A 16,782-nucleotide genomic window follows, 5' to 3' on the forward strand; every position below is an offset into this window, starting at 1 on the left:
TTCTAGTGCTGCTACATGAACATATGTCATAGAACATTTAATAGGAACTTTGAATTTTGTTAAAATAATACTGTGTTACCCCATATATACACATCAAAGGGACACTGGTTATGAAACGAAAATGGAAGATAAGTTTTGTTTTGTTTGTAATAAGAATCCAGAATTAAACATTTAGCAAATTAAATTGACCATTTATCATGAAGGATATTGACCTTACTGGCTTTCTATAGTATAGAATGTCAAACGTGTAAATAAAACATATTGTCTACATACACATCCTAATGATACAGAAATAAGTCAAATGGCCGCTAATTTATTTCCGCCTCGCCAGTATAGATATGGCTCAAATCTGGAGGTTACTTACATGTTCATTCAACCTCAGATCTGATGTAATATTACAACCTATTAGTATTTAATTGAGCCATAGGCTGTTACCTTTGTGTTACTAGTGTTACTAAGGTAAATGACAGTATATTTTACAGTTTTATAACTTTAGTGGATGTTACCCCTTGTGCCCTTTTTGTTACTAGAAGTATATAGGCTGTTACCTTGTGTTACTGGTGATACTAAGGGGCCTGTAGACGAAAGAATATTTTACTTTTATAACTGTAGTGGATGTTACCCCTTGTGCCCTTTTTGTTACTAGAAGTATATAGGCTGTTATCTTTTGTTACTAGTGTTACTAAGGGGCCTGTGGATGAAAGAATATTTTACTTTTATAACTGTAGTGGATGTTACCCCTTGTGCCCTTTTTGTTACTAGAAGTATATAGGCTGTTATCTTTTGTTACTAGTGTTACTAAGGGGCCTGTGGATGAAAGAATATTTTACTTTTATAACTGTAGTGGATGTTACCCCTTGTGCCCTTTTTGTTACTACAAGTTTATAGGCTGTTACCTTTCGTTACTAGTGTTACAAGGTACACATAGATAAGCGGACATTTTTATTCACATGAACTATATGTCTGCATGGTTCTGATGTGACATTTTGTTACTAAGACACAGAACATTTGTTACTGGTAACAAAAATACTAGGGTATTTAGCAACCAGCAGATTTAGGCCATATATGCGCGCCAGTATATGGAAATAAAGCAAGTACATGTATTCATTATAACACAGATTTTGAGGTCTTGGTTACCTTGTTTAATTCCATGCCTTTTATTCTTTTGTTTTATTTCATTTATTAAGCAGTATAAGCAAAGAAAAATAGACTTACGGAAATGGCATCTCCACATGGGAATGGGAACATTTTCCATTGGAACAAACGAGGAACAATGTATTTTGAACTCCGTGAAGACACAGTAATTAATGTATCATATACCCACCATGATCGAAATTTTTGTGATAAATTTCGTTTTCATTGTTTTCAAAATCTTCCCAGGGGAAGCCATTCCTTAGGGAAACATGTGAGAAAAAATTCCTCTGGGAAACATTTCCCATGGGAATGAAAGGAAGTGAACGAGGTGAAATTAAAAATACTGAGAATGAAGACAACACGAGGGATAAGGACAGCTGTATATTTATAGTTACACTTTCAGTTCAGGCTTTAAGTGCCCCAAATAAAACATTTAATGACAACACATTGAAATCTTGCTAGATATTTCTAAAAAGAAACCCAGCAGTACTTTTTATATGGAGGCGTAATGGTAGAGTGACAATTAGCTGATAAGTGGCTTATTTAATGACTTACCCAACCACAAAACCTAACAAGCTGAGTCATATACCAAAATGTTCGGCATAGTCTGAAGTTTATCAAAATGCCGGGCTATGAGATGACAACTTGTGGCGTTTTGAGAAATCCAAGATGGCCGCCAAGATGGCCGCCGAAATCTCAAAAGACACCTATCTGTCTATATAGACAATATAACACTACAATTTATTAACTTTTATTTGTTCTTTTGATATCATTAATAGAAATACACATAGTACATTAAATTAAAGACATATTAACATCAAAGTTAGAAATAATATATGATTTTTGACAATTTTAAGCCGAAAATATGGGAAAATTTGGGGTAGGGGGTAGTATTTATTTTGATATTTTCTTTATTTTCAGTCAAACATTTTTTTTTTTAAATTCAAATGCTAGTTAAGACACAGGCAATTGCAAATAATAGCAATTGTATTGAAAAAATACATTCATATGATTATAAGGCGATTTATATGTGGGTGGTGTAATCTAAAATGAATCTCATCTAAGGTAAAATTTTGCAAAATGCAAATATATGATTTGCTGCTCAATGCTACATGTATATCGCAAATCACTATGCATTATGCATAAATGCAACAGTTAACTTAATACTATAATGCATCATTTAGTGTAAGAAAGTAAAGAATGAAACAATGCTTTTAAAATGGCTCCCTGTTTATGTATGCAAAAGCGTGACTTGTGGCGATTAACTATTACCTATTATAATAATGGGTTGCATGACCACAAAAGCCGTGGAGGTAGGGCTTTAACTTTACATTATAGCAAATGTAAGTTAATATGGCACCCCACAAACACAATCTTCCATGTACCTTTTCTCTATATCTTTAATGATTAAGATAGGATAGAAAAAAGAGGACTTTACCAGCCAGTAACAGGACATGGGCAATAAAAGCGGATAACAAACTAACATACAGAAACAAACTGAGGCGAAGCCAAGATTTTTTCTTTGTGTTAACAGTTTTCATAACCTATGTCCCATTATCAGCTTGTAAAATCCTAATTAGCCCTTACCATGCTAAATTTCTATAATGGACTGGTCCATCTTAAGATGTAGACAGTATCATTTATCATTTGAAGGGATGTTTACTGAAAATTTTCTGACTGGATAGCGAACAGTGCAGACCATGATCAGACTGCACGGATGTAGTCTACACTGGCCGCAAAGACAAAATCAGTCGTGTCCAGCATGGTAGGGGTTAAAATGCTTTAGCTGTTGCATGACACTGAGAAAGAACATAACTCTTAAGTGTAACTGTGATTTATATATCATCCTCATCATCACTACAAATGTTTGCCAGCATTGTAAAGAGATTTTGGCATATACTTTGACTGTCCAATGACCCTTCACACTGACATGCTGATGTGCAAGGTTGTTCATTTGAGGAACAAACACAATCATCCTTGCACTGATTATCACACGTGCACACCATGTCATTGAGGAGCTCTGTGGGAGACATTGGTTGTGACATTAATTGGGGAGTGTACAATCCAGATCCAGACTTAGTGTACCCAAAATCTAATGGATCAGGCAAATCAACATAATGTGTTAATGCATTTCTCCAAATGTAGAGTTGGTACACGCATCTCAACAAATGTAACAAGAAGCTGTTACTTGTGGGAGGCAGTTTTCTTGGCTTTACCTTGCCAGCTTGAACAAGAAACCGTCTAAGTAAGTTCAAAGACAGACATTTGTCATGATCATAAAGAAGTCCGACGAAATAGGTAGCTGCCGATATTTGTGTTTGGTTAATTTCGGTTGTTTCTCCAAGACTGGCAAGCCCCGAAAGATTGGCAGCATGTTGACAGAGAATATTATACGCCTTTTTCTTTCCAATGCCATAGAAGGCGGAACATGTGTCGCACCCTGTCATGCAATAGACAGTCAGCAGGATAGATCTGTTAGCTGGTAGCAATTTTGAATGTATTGTATGTACTTTGATGTACCTTGTATTATCAGAGTGCATGCCCTTAGTGCCTGTTCTAAAGTACAACTCTGACAATCCAAGGCAACTATAATGGTGAACAAGTAGTACCAGGACATCTGTGTCGGGACTGAATAAGACAGCATTCTTTGCACCTTCAGAGGCGGCATGTACAAGATGCAGCAACATCCTAGTATCAGCCTCTTCCTGTGTGGAGAAAAGGGATTTGTCATACGCTACATACTCATTTGTCATTCTAAGTACTTTGTCATAGAGACCACCTGAGACAAAGACCTCTACACCATCAAGAAGAAGGACATGAGAATTAGCAGCAACATACATTGTAAATAGCTTCGTTAGTTCAGATTTGGACCTGCTACTAGTCAGGACACGTTTCCAATCTCCAATGACCATGTTGGGCTGGATTGAGACAGGGGCAATCGATAATACATTCTCACCACGTTTTTCTCGAGTTTGCATCTTCAAGCTGTTCTCATCATACCTGTCAAAAACAACATGTACATTTAAAACACCTGCACTCAGTCTTAGGATGTGATCCCAAAATGCTTCAGCCATTTGCTGGTAAGTGGCTTTTGACATCCTTGGTTGCAACATCTGTATAATGGCCATACCATCAAACACAACAGAATCAATATGTGATATGTCAGAACAATTCCTGATAACATTTTCAGGTCCGGCAAGATTTTCTAACTTCTGCATGAAATCTGATTTTTTGGGTTGAACACATCGTACCATCATCTGCAAACAAACTTAAGGGAGCTGGGGCATTCTCGAAGGAAACAACACGTTCCAATGGAACCTTCTTGTATGCATTGATGGCAAGTAATCTGAGGTACATCTCTTCGCCATTGATGTTAAGGGTCTTGTTTTTTAGTTTTACTGATGCCTTTGTGGCTCCCATTGTCTTTACCTTTGTTCGAGGCATTGGATCAAAGAATTTTTTCTTCGGTGGCTGTTCACCTTTCACCTGAAATCGGTCACGTACAAAATTGTGCAACATCGTTTCACCAGTAATGTGACATCCCAATAGACTTGCAGCAATCTCTGGTGGGGCTGGCACACCGGTGGCCATGTTTGTAAGGGTAGATGGGGGTGAAGTCAGACAAAACGGATCAATGAAGGTATCCTCTTCAAACAGCTTAAGCATTTGATCAACAGACTCATTGTATGCTTTCCTATGGTAAGGAGTATCTGTGTGATGTTTCCCAGGGTCATGGTGTGATGGTTTCTGCCCTGATTGAAACTCCATTGCATACTTGGCTGTTAATGGTCTTGATAGGAACCATCGCATCAAAGCACTGTCATTGTGTGTTATTCCAACTATTCCACCTGATGATTTCAGACTTTTATTCTGAGTGACCTCCAATACGTAATCAATCCAAACACAATTAAACGTGCCATCTGTGAGTTTTGCTACGAACTTGCCTTTCTGAAAACTATCTAACTATCTAAAATGCATTCCACCCTCAATCGGTACAACACCTTCAAATTCCTCAGGTCTAGACCACACAATTTCCAGAGCTTTGGTCAACAAACCCATATCAAATATTACTGGACACACAGATTGACCCAATGCATTTACTTGCTCTTTTGTGCGTTTAAGTGTTGTGTAAACAGTGTTTGGATCATTTGGAGGTGCCATGATGATTGGATTATACACAATTTCAGATGGTTCTTGAACTGAATCAGGAAATGCATGTGTTTGAAAAACAGTCCACGGCGGACATTCAGTGGTTACTAATCGATTAATGTTATACATTAACTCATTTGTGCGCATCTTCTGAGTTTCGGCGGGCTCGGATGGTTTGAGTTCGCTGATCTCAACTGGAGATAATGGTGGAATTGGCCTGCTTGTAGGTTTCTTGTACACCAGAGTATTTGATAGTCCAACACCTGCAACATTAATGCTTTATTAACAAATATGTTATTACAATGAATTTACTGTCGCTATTGAATTAATCTTATCGTTTATTGATCACCTAAATAGTATCAATTTCATATGCTCACATTGCTAATGTCAAGGAAGCTTGCAATATAATTATGCAGTTACTTACATGAATATCAAACATCCTATATTATGAAATGAACATGTTCTTTTACTGTCATGTCATTTTAAAAACATTTCTACTTATTATTACTTATTATATCAATATTCTTGTATAATAATGATAATAAGTCATCATCATTATTATAAAATAGAACTATTCTTCTTATTATTATATTATATCGATAATAGTAAAACTAAAATATTACTCTACGTGTTATTTTATTATACCTGGTAGACTTGATAGATTGATTGACCGTTCTGACACTCTAGGTATGCGCTCTGATGCACACCGGTTTCTTCCAGTTATCAGGATACTTGTCATGGCATGTGTAGACTGTTTCCCACTAAGCGTTGCTTCGTTGTGGTCCCAGTTGTCCGCTGCAACTACGATTAGGTCATCATCAGGTCTTTCTTCCCGTGACATATGAGCAGGGATAATTGCACCTTTATAAAAAAGATCATGATTACACTCCAGCCAAACATGATTACACTTTAAAGATTTTTTTAGTGATTATTGTTATTGTTGCTGTGAAATTTCATTTGTATTTAAATAAGTATTGTATAATTATAATGTTATATAAGGAGAGAATTTCAAATAAGCTCCGAGTTTCCTACTCAATCCTGTATACCTTTGTTATATATAATGTACATATTTTAAATGAATTGTGATTAATAAATATTGTTTACACCAAATAATTATTAGACTAAGTACATTGTATATTTTTAATATGGCTATCAGCCGTTCACGGAAAGCACTTTTATATAAAAGGCAGTCTGCAGATAATAAGTGGTCGGTTTGATCACCTGTGAATAATGACCACCATTACAAAACATGTCTGCAAAGACCACCATTTTTAACTCTTGTCAGACCATTATAACATGTTGATAAAGACCAAACATTTCGGAAACCATTGGTGATCTTTAAATAGAGATTTAACTGTAACTGTTATTTGACATGAGATTTATTATTATATATACCTGAAAATGTCTTCTTCTGCATGGATGATGCATGTAATGCTGCAGATGTTAAGAACTGTCTATATTCGTTGTAAGACAATGTGTATCCGTGACTGTGTAAATCCTCTATCAGTTTCTTACTCCCGAATGAGTGGTGGAGATATATGGATAATCCGAGGTGTTTGGGAGTTATCACATGTTTAACTAGATATGTGATATCTGAACACACAGATACTATTCTCTGATCTGGATCATTATGACTATCTTCTAGTTTTGAATCAGAGGCTACCCAATTTACAAATTGGAACAATAAAGGATCTAAGAATTTGACCTGTTCGTTAATGTTGATCTCATCTTTAGAAAAGTACATATTGTCAAGGCCATGTGACTGCTGAATTCGTCTTCTCAATATAACAGCTGCTTCATACAAAACTGTGTTTTCATTTGCATTTTCATCTAAGAATACACTGGATAGGCATTCTTCAATATCATTCTGTTCGGCTGCCGACTGAAAAGACTTCTCTAACTTGACATACTTTGCTAACGCTTCATCAACATCAATCTCTCGTGAACAAACGAGGTCGGTGGTACCTTCCCGTGGAATAAACATAAGTTCCGGCCAAACTTTTCCAAAGGCAACTTTTAATCTGTTAGTGCGCATCATCGAAACTCCAATTTCCATTCCGTGTTTTTCAAAAAGTTCAATCATTCTCGATTTTAAATCAGTCAATTCAAGTACACTTCGTTTTGTTTCAATCTCAATATGTAACTCATTTTTCAACTGTGTACATACTTTTTCTAAAATGCTCTGGTCAAGAACTTTATCAGTATTTGGGCTAGGCAAATTCAGCAGATACTTAGACAAGCAATTTTTGTTTTTACTGCCCCTATGATATCTAGCCTCCACAGACACCAAATCTCCTTTACAACTTAACAATCTTGAGTGTAAGTTCATGTCATTTTTTGATGAAGATATATTTAATAGTTGTGAATACATTTTAGAATTTTCATCAATTGATCCTTCAACCATTGACCATTTAGAACGATGTTTGGTGCTACACTTGCACCCACATATGAAACAATTTTCTTTCCAATTAAACTGATCTGACTGTGACCTGGTATACTTTGGTGGTGTCGCAAGATCACTATTTGATGTAGAGGCACCATTTTCTACATCTGGTTTGGAATTAAATGGTTTTAAATATATAAATTTTGTTCGACAGTTTTTATGATATGACAATTTTACATCACCATTTCTAATGTTGTCTTCATTTACAACAATATTTTGTGATATTTCATTATTTTGTTCCTTGCAAATAGATAGCAATGTATCAAACTTAAGTGGGTTTAGTGTTTGTTTGCCAGTTGAAGTAAACTGCTTTTGACAAAAGCAGCAATAGTCTGAAGAAAATGTAAGTTTTCGTTTCTTTTCCATGGTAGTTGGCCTCCCCGCACAAACTGCAAATTAAATGGGATAAATCTGAAGAGCATCATTTTATGCTAACACCGTTTCAATTTACCTAATATGCAGAATTAATCATGCACATAAATCATGTGCCAAACATCATTTCTGTATTATCTAGAATAACCCTGAACATAGGAGCTACTTGTCTAACTTAAACATATCACCACATGCATTTTAGAAAGAACATTATAGATCTAAGACTAATAAGTGCATGTAAACAACATTCAATGATGACACTGCAAATTTGAATATAAATCTATTCTAAACAAAGTTCCCTTAAATATTGATCCTTATATACATTTATACATATATAATGTGTAAAACCACCATAACTTACATTTGGACTAGTATTTTGGTTTGTGGCAAACATTTAAAACTTTTTTTTACATTTTCAAATTTTCCCTCCATAAAACTTCAGGTGTTATAGTAAACATGGTTCCGTAAAATAAGTCCTACCAGTAAAAAGTACCCCTTGAAATTAATCCTACTGTATTTTTCAATGGATTTGATGGGTTTAAAAGATTTAAAACGTAATGACAGAATGTAACTTACCGGTAGATAATTGGTTTCACTTTTTATACTTCTTTTATTCTGTTTGAATAGTTAAAATATCATCGATCTGAAATGTCCGGTGTTTTGACGGCGCACATAGCTTTAAAGAGATCTATTTAAAGCAGAACAATGTTTACCAAGAATATTTCTAGGCTTTTGTTAAAATTAAATTTAAAACATATCATATCTAAATGACAAACATGTAAATTTATAAGGACTATTCTATTGTGGCTGCTACATCGGTAAAAATTATACCTAAGATTCATTTTTGATTACCCCACCCACCTTTAATTGTTCACAATTCTTTATTACTCTGTATATCTTCATGCAACTGTTATCATTTGCAGTTGCTTTTATCTTAACTTACATCTAAGTAAACAATAAGTGACATCTGATTGAAAAATAACACAACCTCATTGAAAATACCACCCCCTACCCCCCAATTTCATCCAAAAGTTTGACTATAAAAGTCAAAATTCAAATATAAATAATCAGTTGGGTGCTGAAAAGTGATCAGATAATACAAATCATGTGTACTCGTATCAATTATATTAAAAGAACAAATAAAAGTGAATAAACAGTTGTGTTATTCTGTCTATATAGACAGATAGGTGTCTTTTGAGATCTCGGCGGCCATCTTGGCGGCCATCTTGGATTTCTCAAAACGCCACAAGTTGCCATCTAATAGCCCGGCATTTTGATTAACTTCAGACTATGCCGAACATTTCGATATATGACTCAGCTTGTTAGGTTTTATGGTCGGGTCCAAAAAAAATTGGACCTGATTGTCACCCTACCATAATGTATATACATGTAATTGTATTTCTTTTACGTTCTTCAGTTGTTTTTATTTGCGCATACATACATTTTCGTTTATTTATACGTGACTCTATTATTTAGCTTATTTGGATTCGTCATATTGCCATCAAAAAGTATAACTTGAACACGAAACAACAATGAAATTAGCAAAATTCATCATGACACAGAATAGATCACTTCTTGCAAAATTTTACATTGGTTTTAAATGGACTTATTACACTGATTTGTTAACCTTTCTGAAAACGTACTTGTACTGGCTTATTAAGTGAAATTGCACTAAAATGCATTCATATTTACAATCATTCATTCAGCGTTGAATCAGTAATGAAAGAAAATGCATTGACTTGGCGTTCACACAAGAATAAATTGGTCTAGAAGATAAACACGCTTGAATCACCATTCAGCATTGAATCAGTGCTAAAAGTATTTTTACCGGAAAATATAAGACCTTCAACTTTGTGCTTTTCAGAAAAAGCAATACAGTAGATATGTCTCGAATACAAAATTTCTTGCATCAGTTGAAGCGTCATTGCACGTGTATATTCTTCAAATGCTGACATATGCGAGTTTTGTTGATTCCTTAAAGTCATCTGAATTTGATGTAAACACAATTACGTCATCAATAACGTACACTCCGAGACAATCACACAAAAGCCTTTTAGTGTCATGTTTTGCAGCCAGTGAACCGTCATCAGCTAACAAGAGGGCGATCTCATCCCTACACGCAATGCAAATCGTGTCTTTGTACAGACACATGTTCCTCGGAATGAACGACCTGCCTTCATATTTACATCTCCAAAGTGTATCCGACGTTTTAAAAGAGAAGCATTTTAAAGTTTTTTTTTGCATGTTCATTATGTAAAGGCAATCTCTTTTGAAATCATACGCTGTTGTCATTTGAGTCAAAGGCGCCTGGACGGAGCTATACTGTACTGTCTTCATCTTTCTTCCACTTTTGTCAAGAATGACTAGTTTATTTGGTGAGCTTATGGCAAATTGCGACGACGATTCATCGAAATCGAATCCAGTTATATTTGGGATTTCTTCATGTACCACGAAGTAATCCGTCGTTGAAAATCCGACAAAGCTTACATCAAACTTACAAATCTGATGTCCATTTTCAACGAGAAGAGCAACCTCAGTTTTTCCTGTAGCAACAGCACCTTCCAATCCACCTATCATTGTTTTCGTTTTGTAAACGTTTCCGAATAAATCTGCCATCACAAAAGAATTATGAGCTTTCGACAGCAACCCTATGAATCCATCTCCAAGATAAACAAGTTTGGAAAACTTACATGCAGAGCTGAACTGCTGTTCGAGTTTTGATAGCACTACTGTTTTGTTTATCAGATATTTAGGATGCACGTAACTTGACGGAGCAAACGTTTTAACATCATATACATGTTCAGTGCTTCTGGATTTATTTACACATAGACTACCCGTCTTCAAGTTGTTAGTACCTCTCTCAGGTTCCTTTCCGTCTGATTTATCTGATCTCTTTATATCCGACAAAAACCATCTACGTAGTCCTCCAAATATTCTGCCCGACTTTTCTTCCGATGATTTTTTGTCGGCTTGCGTACTTTCACCAGTATTTTCGCCGCTTTGAGCAGGAACTCGAGTTTCGTTTTTAATACCATATACTATTTCATCTGATGATGTATACACCGCCGCTGAAAGTTTTTGACGTGTAACGACAGATTCTTTGTCCTCTTCTTTCGATCTAACTTCACTTTTGTTTAAATGTTGGATAGGCAGTGTCTCTTGTGATCGCATCTCAACTTTATTTTCAGGCAAAGCATCAATCATATCATAATGTTCGGTATCAGTCAAAACCACGCGTCCAAGAGAAGTATCTTCTTGTAAAATGAAATCGCCAAAGAAACTATTTGGTTTAAATAGACCTTCAGGCACGGATTCTTTATATGGAATATTCTGCACTAATTCTGTTTTCAGCTTTATTAAGTTAGGTCGAATACTAACGATGTCGTCTGGTGAGCTAGCCGACAGTTTGTCGAGGTATTCATTAACTTTTGTTTCGATTATAACTAGTCGTTGCTTGTTATTCTCGTTTGTTTTTATGACTGCGTTAGCTTGTGTTTCGATTGATTTAAGACAATTATCTTTCATTTCGTCGAGTCGCTTTGTTAGTTTATTATGCATCTCTATTACTTGTTCTTCCAAATTAGTCTTTACAGTTTCTGTTTTCCCTTCGTGATTGTCTATTAACCGTTTCTTCATTACTGTCATTTGTTTAGCAACTAAACATTCTAACATCAGAATATCGTCCTCTTCGGAAACTTTTCGGATTTCAATGATCGAACATGCTGGTGATTTCTCTCTTCCTAATACACAGCTTAGGCAGAGCAATTCCTTATGGTGGCGGCAGAGTACCAGTGCAACTTCATCCTGATGACAGTCACACATAGGTGTGATGTAACTATATTCTGACATAATTGTTTCTTTTCTCAATCTCTGAAAAAAAAAACATTAAACATTTTATACAAAGCTAAGGCTATGAACGGGTGGTAAAAGTGAACTTTCATAAACGTACTTAATAATCTCTTTATTCTCTCGTGTCTGATGGTTCGTTCAACCATAATGCATATTAAAACTCTGAGTACATGTATATCAACTATTTGTTGCATTTTCTAGTCAAAATAAACTGTCAACATTCTGCTATATTTACCTTTCGATCTCCAACCAAACTTTGTTTACAAGCAGTGGATTCTATGTATTCAAACATCCACAATGCAACTTTGCCCCATTTTGCGTCGTTTGTAAGGAAGAAATATGAATCAGTCAGGATTTAGACCCAAACCTAAACCAGGATATTAACGATTACAATACCTTTGCAATAGGATATAATTTCCTTGCTTTGTAAATTTATATGTGACAAATTTTCGTCCGTGTTCTATGACAAGAAAAAAGTCCGACAGAAAAAGATAAATTCAAAGAACACATCCATCCATACAACATTCCACACGGAAATATGGTTGTACAATTCAATTTAGTTAAAACACACAGCAATGAATTAAACTACAAACACTTTTTACGTTTTAAAAGTTTCAAATTTATATATGGATGAGCGGTAACGAAAGAGGTCTAAGTGTAAAAGAATAAAGAAGCTTCTAGAGCACTTAATTCGCTCTCATTAGTCGGTATATACTGACAGATAGAATTATCAAATAACGTTAACATTAAGCAACTTGATAACAATCACACAATTGTGTCGTATTTAGATTTAGGCATTTGTACTATCAGATCTCAGAAAAAATACAATGTTTCAGTCTATCGTTACATTTAGTAATGCAAGTGCAGGTAATGACATATCATCTCGCCACATGATGACTTTCATGTACAAAAACATGTTTCGAGTTACGAACAATGTTAAAATAACTGTAACATTATAATATATAGAGAGTTTTGGCGGCATTATGGCCATGTTTACATTTCTGGTTATTCAAACAGCATAGATATTAACAACAACAATTAGAAGAAAACGTTTTTCACATGTAACCATAGCCTGATTGCCAAGCTAACTAAACGTTTATTTTTCAATAAAAGCAGCAAACATTTTGTTAATTTGATAATTGTGTTGATTTCAAATATAGCTCATTTTTGGCTCGAGACAAAAAGCAATATAAAGTCAATATAGGAACGATCTGCTGGAGTTCCTCCCAGGTACTTTCTTAAAATACGATGCTTTTGAAAGAAAACTAAATAATACTATTTCAAAGAAAGTAAAACCTGAAATTAGATGAGACTGCTCCTTTCAGTTATATATATATAGACACTTGAAAAAATACTTATGCCAGTAACACCTTCTTTATACAGGAAATGCAAGATATGGTCTCATGAGAAACAACAACATTTTCCTGCTAAGAAGGAAACAAAGTGAAGAACATCACAGGTTTTAACTAGTTTTATGGTCCATTCTACATGTATTTACTTTCAGTACTCATACAACGTGTAATTACGCATATCTAATGTGAGATGGTTTGTACATCAAGACTTGAAGAGAGTCATGTAATATGCGAACAACATATGAAAACAAATTTAAGGGAGTGCCATATGATATTCAAGGGTGTCATATAATATAACAAAACTAATTTAATGGGGCCATTTGATAAAACACCACTAGTTTAAGGGGAACATGTGATACAACACCAATAATCTAAGGGGATTGCGTGATACGACATCAATAATTTAAGGGACAGAAATGATTTAAAAGGGTCGTGTGGTATGACAGCAATACTTTAAGGGGGTTATGTGATGACACAAATAATTCAAGGGGGTTCTGCGCGATAAAATATATAATTTAAGGCGTCATATATTACAACACCAACAATTTAAAGCTACTCGCCCACATTTTGGGTGAAATTTATCATCATGTTCATTTCTTGCAAGTTTGGCATGGAATGTATATACGACACTGATAAATGATAAAGTGGCTGAAAATAAAAGTTAGAAATTGGTAAAAATACAAGAAGACTGCATTTTTTTTGCAATATTTCTAACTGCTTCTTTAGGAGTTTATACCAAAGTTTGGCTTTTACTATTGAAGAAAGATGTCATTTCGGAGATGGATCAATTTAATTGCTCTATATACGTAATTGTAGCGACTGCTATGTTCTATGAAAAGGATAAATTGGATGATGGGTCGTATAACATGAACCCCCTTTGATAGTCGGTGTCGTATCACATGACCCCTTAAAGGGACTACACCGAAAAATAGTTTCTCTTAATAACCCGATAACAGTGAGTACTCAGAAAATGACTAAATGTACAGACTTATTGACATAAGAATTTTGCAAGATATATATTCATTTAAATAACCAAAAATATTGTGAAGAAGGTAGTAAACCGTTGCAACGTTTTTGAACTGTTTCAGTTTTAAATGTCAAACTAGACCATGCAGATTTATAATAATGCTTACCTCAGTAATACTGCCTTATCGCCATCTTTTTTCATAAACCATTTTTAAAGCTTATTTTTAGTGAGAGTTTGAAATATGAAATGCTTACATACATACTAAACGTAAAAGTACATAATCACCAAATTCAAAAAGTTTGAAAGCATATTGCATAGATACAACTCACCTTATAATATTCTCTTCTGCCTCCTGTAGGGCAGGAACATTAATACCACTGACACACCGACGCTCGTTGTAATTAAACGCTTTTAGAATATACTTCCTGTAAACATATCGTTATACGATTCAAATGTCTTAACTCGAATAATCGCCGTTCTGAGTGAGGTTTTTTTTTTATTAAATTACTATTTGCGATTCTTTCCTCCATTTACTCGTTTGGTATCAGTTATGATTTTGGATTACTGATCGGCGTGAAGTTGGCTGTACAGCAACATCATCAAACTACAGATATTCTGTGTAAATAAAAACCTTCACCTTCTTTACAATATACATCACATCAAGTAAATCCCTATATTAATACATTCAGTACATCTAAATGTTTCCTTTATGTACTGTTATTTCAAGGACAAAATTGGAGAGAGGGGTGCGCTACCTGCCCCCCCCCCCCCCCCCCCCCCCCCACACACCCCGCTCCTACGCCTAATCAATTCCCCTGATTAACCCGCGCTTTTCTAGATAATCAATTGTGGCACGTTTTCTATATAAAACGAGTACGTGTATTTTATAGCCATATATATTCAATGAGATTTTTTATGATTATTGACGTGAAGATAGTAATAAATATTAACAAACAGCTGCTTGCAGTGGAATCGAATTTCTGGCTCCGTAAAGACAATTAGGACTAAACTAAGTTTTATATCGCATTATGTAGATTTGGTAATAGTGAGAAGTTCGGGGGTCCCCAGCTCCGCCCCAGACCTTGAGTTTTGTTTGGATCGGACCGGGTGGCCATTGTAGAGAGGGATGTCCCCCACCAGGCACGGGTGGCCGCCATTCCGGGAAAACTGTTGTTTGGGAGAAACCCGGGTCGAGGTGTGAGGCGGTGTGGCCTAAAATCGTTCTAGCAGTTAATAGGAGGTCCGTATGGGATCTTGAGTTTAGGTTGAGACCGGGTGGCCGTTGTAGAGGGTGACGGTCTATGGGGGGCCAGCATAGTGGCTATAAAGTTGGTTTTAGATCATTTACGGAATTTTTCTTTTTTTTCAGTTTTGGCGCCCCCAGCTCCACCCCAGACCTTGAGTTTTGGATCGGACCGGGTGGCCATTGTAGAAAGGGTTGTCCCCCACCAGGCACGGGTGGCCGCCATTCCGGGAAAACTCTTGTTTGGAAAAACCCCGGGTCGAGGTCGGGCGGTTTTTGCCAGGAAAAGTCTTGTTTTAGGGAACACGGGGTTGAAGCTTTCTTTCAAGAAATTTATACGAAACTGTTTAATGCTCTCGTTGTCTGTAACAGGAGCCTTGTTAATTGCTGTCATAAACTATTTTACTTCTAGCAGTAACAGGAGCCTGGTAACTTGATCGCTTTCATAAAACATTTAACCTCTGGTAGTTATATGTAAAAAACTGGTATACTGGTCTTATACAATGTAATTATTTGAATGCTGACAGTAACACACAGAAAACTCGAAAACTGCTTTCATTGGTCATTTCATTGCTGGTAGTGACAGGAGTCCGGTACTAGTAACCTGCTCTCATACACCAACTGCTGGCAGAAACATAAATGAGACTTGTAAACCATTTAACTGCTGGTATTACAAAATGTATAGGTGAATTTTAAACTGCTCGTATAAACCAGTTAACTGCTAGCAATAACAGATATAAAAACCAGGTAAACTGCTCTCATAAATCATTAACATATATGAAACTGGTAAATTGTTCTTTGTACGTAATATTTAAATTCTGGCAGTAACGTATATAGGAGGCTGGTGGACGTTCTCATAAACAATTTAATTGCTGGCAGTAAAATGGTAAGAAAGGTGACGATACTGCTCTTAGTAATATCATTTTATTGCTGGCATCATTTAACAACCTGTAGTAACATATACAGGAAACTGTTTGAAGCGTATCGTAGAAACATCATGTAACTGTTGACAGTAACATCTATCTGACACTGATACCAGATATCGTCATTTAACTGCTAAAGGAATTATAAACCCTCAAAAATTCGTTTTTCAACAGCTTTCAATATCATAAAGAAAACTCCACAAACTGCAGTAAGTGACAATATGTAACTGCTGGCAGTGACATACCCAAAGAAATGACAAAGCTGGTCTTAGAAACATTAACAACACTTAGCAACAGAACATAACAAGTCTTCGGCAATGTCCGTAAAAGAAATGACCATTGAGTAATTT

At 35.6% G+C, this 16,782-nt stretch overlaps 2 protein-coding genes across 4 annotated transcripts; both read right to left on the bottom strand.

Moving 5' to 3' along the window:
* Positions 1-1,502: 1,502 nt before the first annotated feature.
* LOC123565269 (uncharacterized) lies at positions 1,503-9,077 on the bottom strand. Its single transcript, XM_053537245.1, has 3 exons — positions 6,679-9,077; positions 5,929-6,144; positions 1,503-5,546 (listed from the first exon to the last, which is right to left on the bottom strand). The coding sequence occupies exons 1-3, from the start codon at positions 8,090-8,092 to the stop codon at positions 5,098-5,100; spliced, it is 2,079 nt and encodes a 692-aa protein (XP_053393220.1). The 5' UTR covers positions 8,093-9,077; the 3' UTR covers positions 1,503-5,097.
* A 131-nt stretch (positions 9,078-9,208) lies between these two features.
* Positions 9,209-14,719, bottom strand: LOC123564596 (uncharacterized). Of its 3 annotated transcripts, none has more exons than XM_045358297.2 (2): positions 14,596-14,719; positions 9,209-11,968 (listed from the first exon to the last, which is right to left on the bottom strand). In XM_045358297.2, the coding sequence occupies exon 2, from the start codon at positions 11,945-11,947 to the stop codon at positions 10,040-10,042; it is 1,908 nt and encodes a 635-aa protein (XP_045214232.2). In that variant the 5' UTR covers positions 11,948-11,968; positions 14,596-14,719; the 3' UTR covers positions 9,209-10,039. The 3 variants fall into 3 exon arrangements, with proteins under 3 accessions (XP_045214232.2, XP_045214231.2, XP_045214230.2); XM_045358296.2 differs by lacking the exon at positions 14,596-14,719 and adding an exon at positions 12,344-12,578; XM_045358295.2 differs by lacking the exon at positions 14,596-14,719 and adding an exon at positions 12,183-12,309.
* Positions 14,720-16,782: the final 2,063 nt, after the last annotated feature.

The sequence above is a fragment of the Mercenaria mercenaria genome, chromosome 2, assembly GCF_021730395.1.
Source record: "Mercenaria mercenaria strain notata chromosome 2, MADL_Memer_1, whole genome shotgun sequence".
In the NCBI taxonomy this organism is placed as follows: domain Eukaryota; kingdom Metazoa; phylum Mollusca; class Bivalvia; order Venerida; family Veneridae; genus Mercenaria; species Mercenaria mercenaria.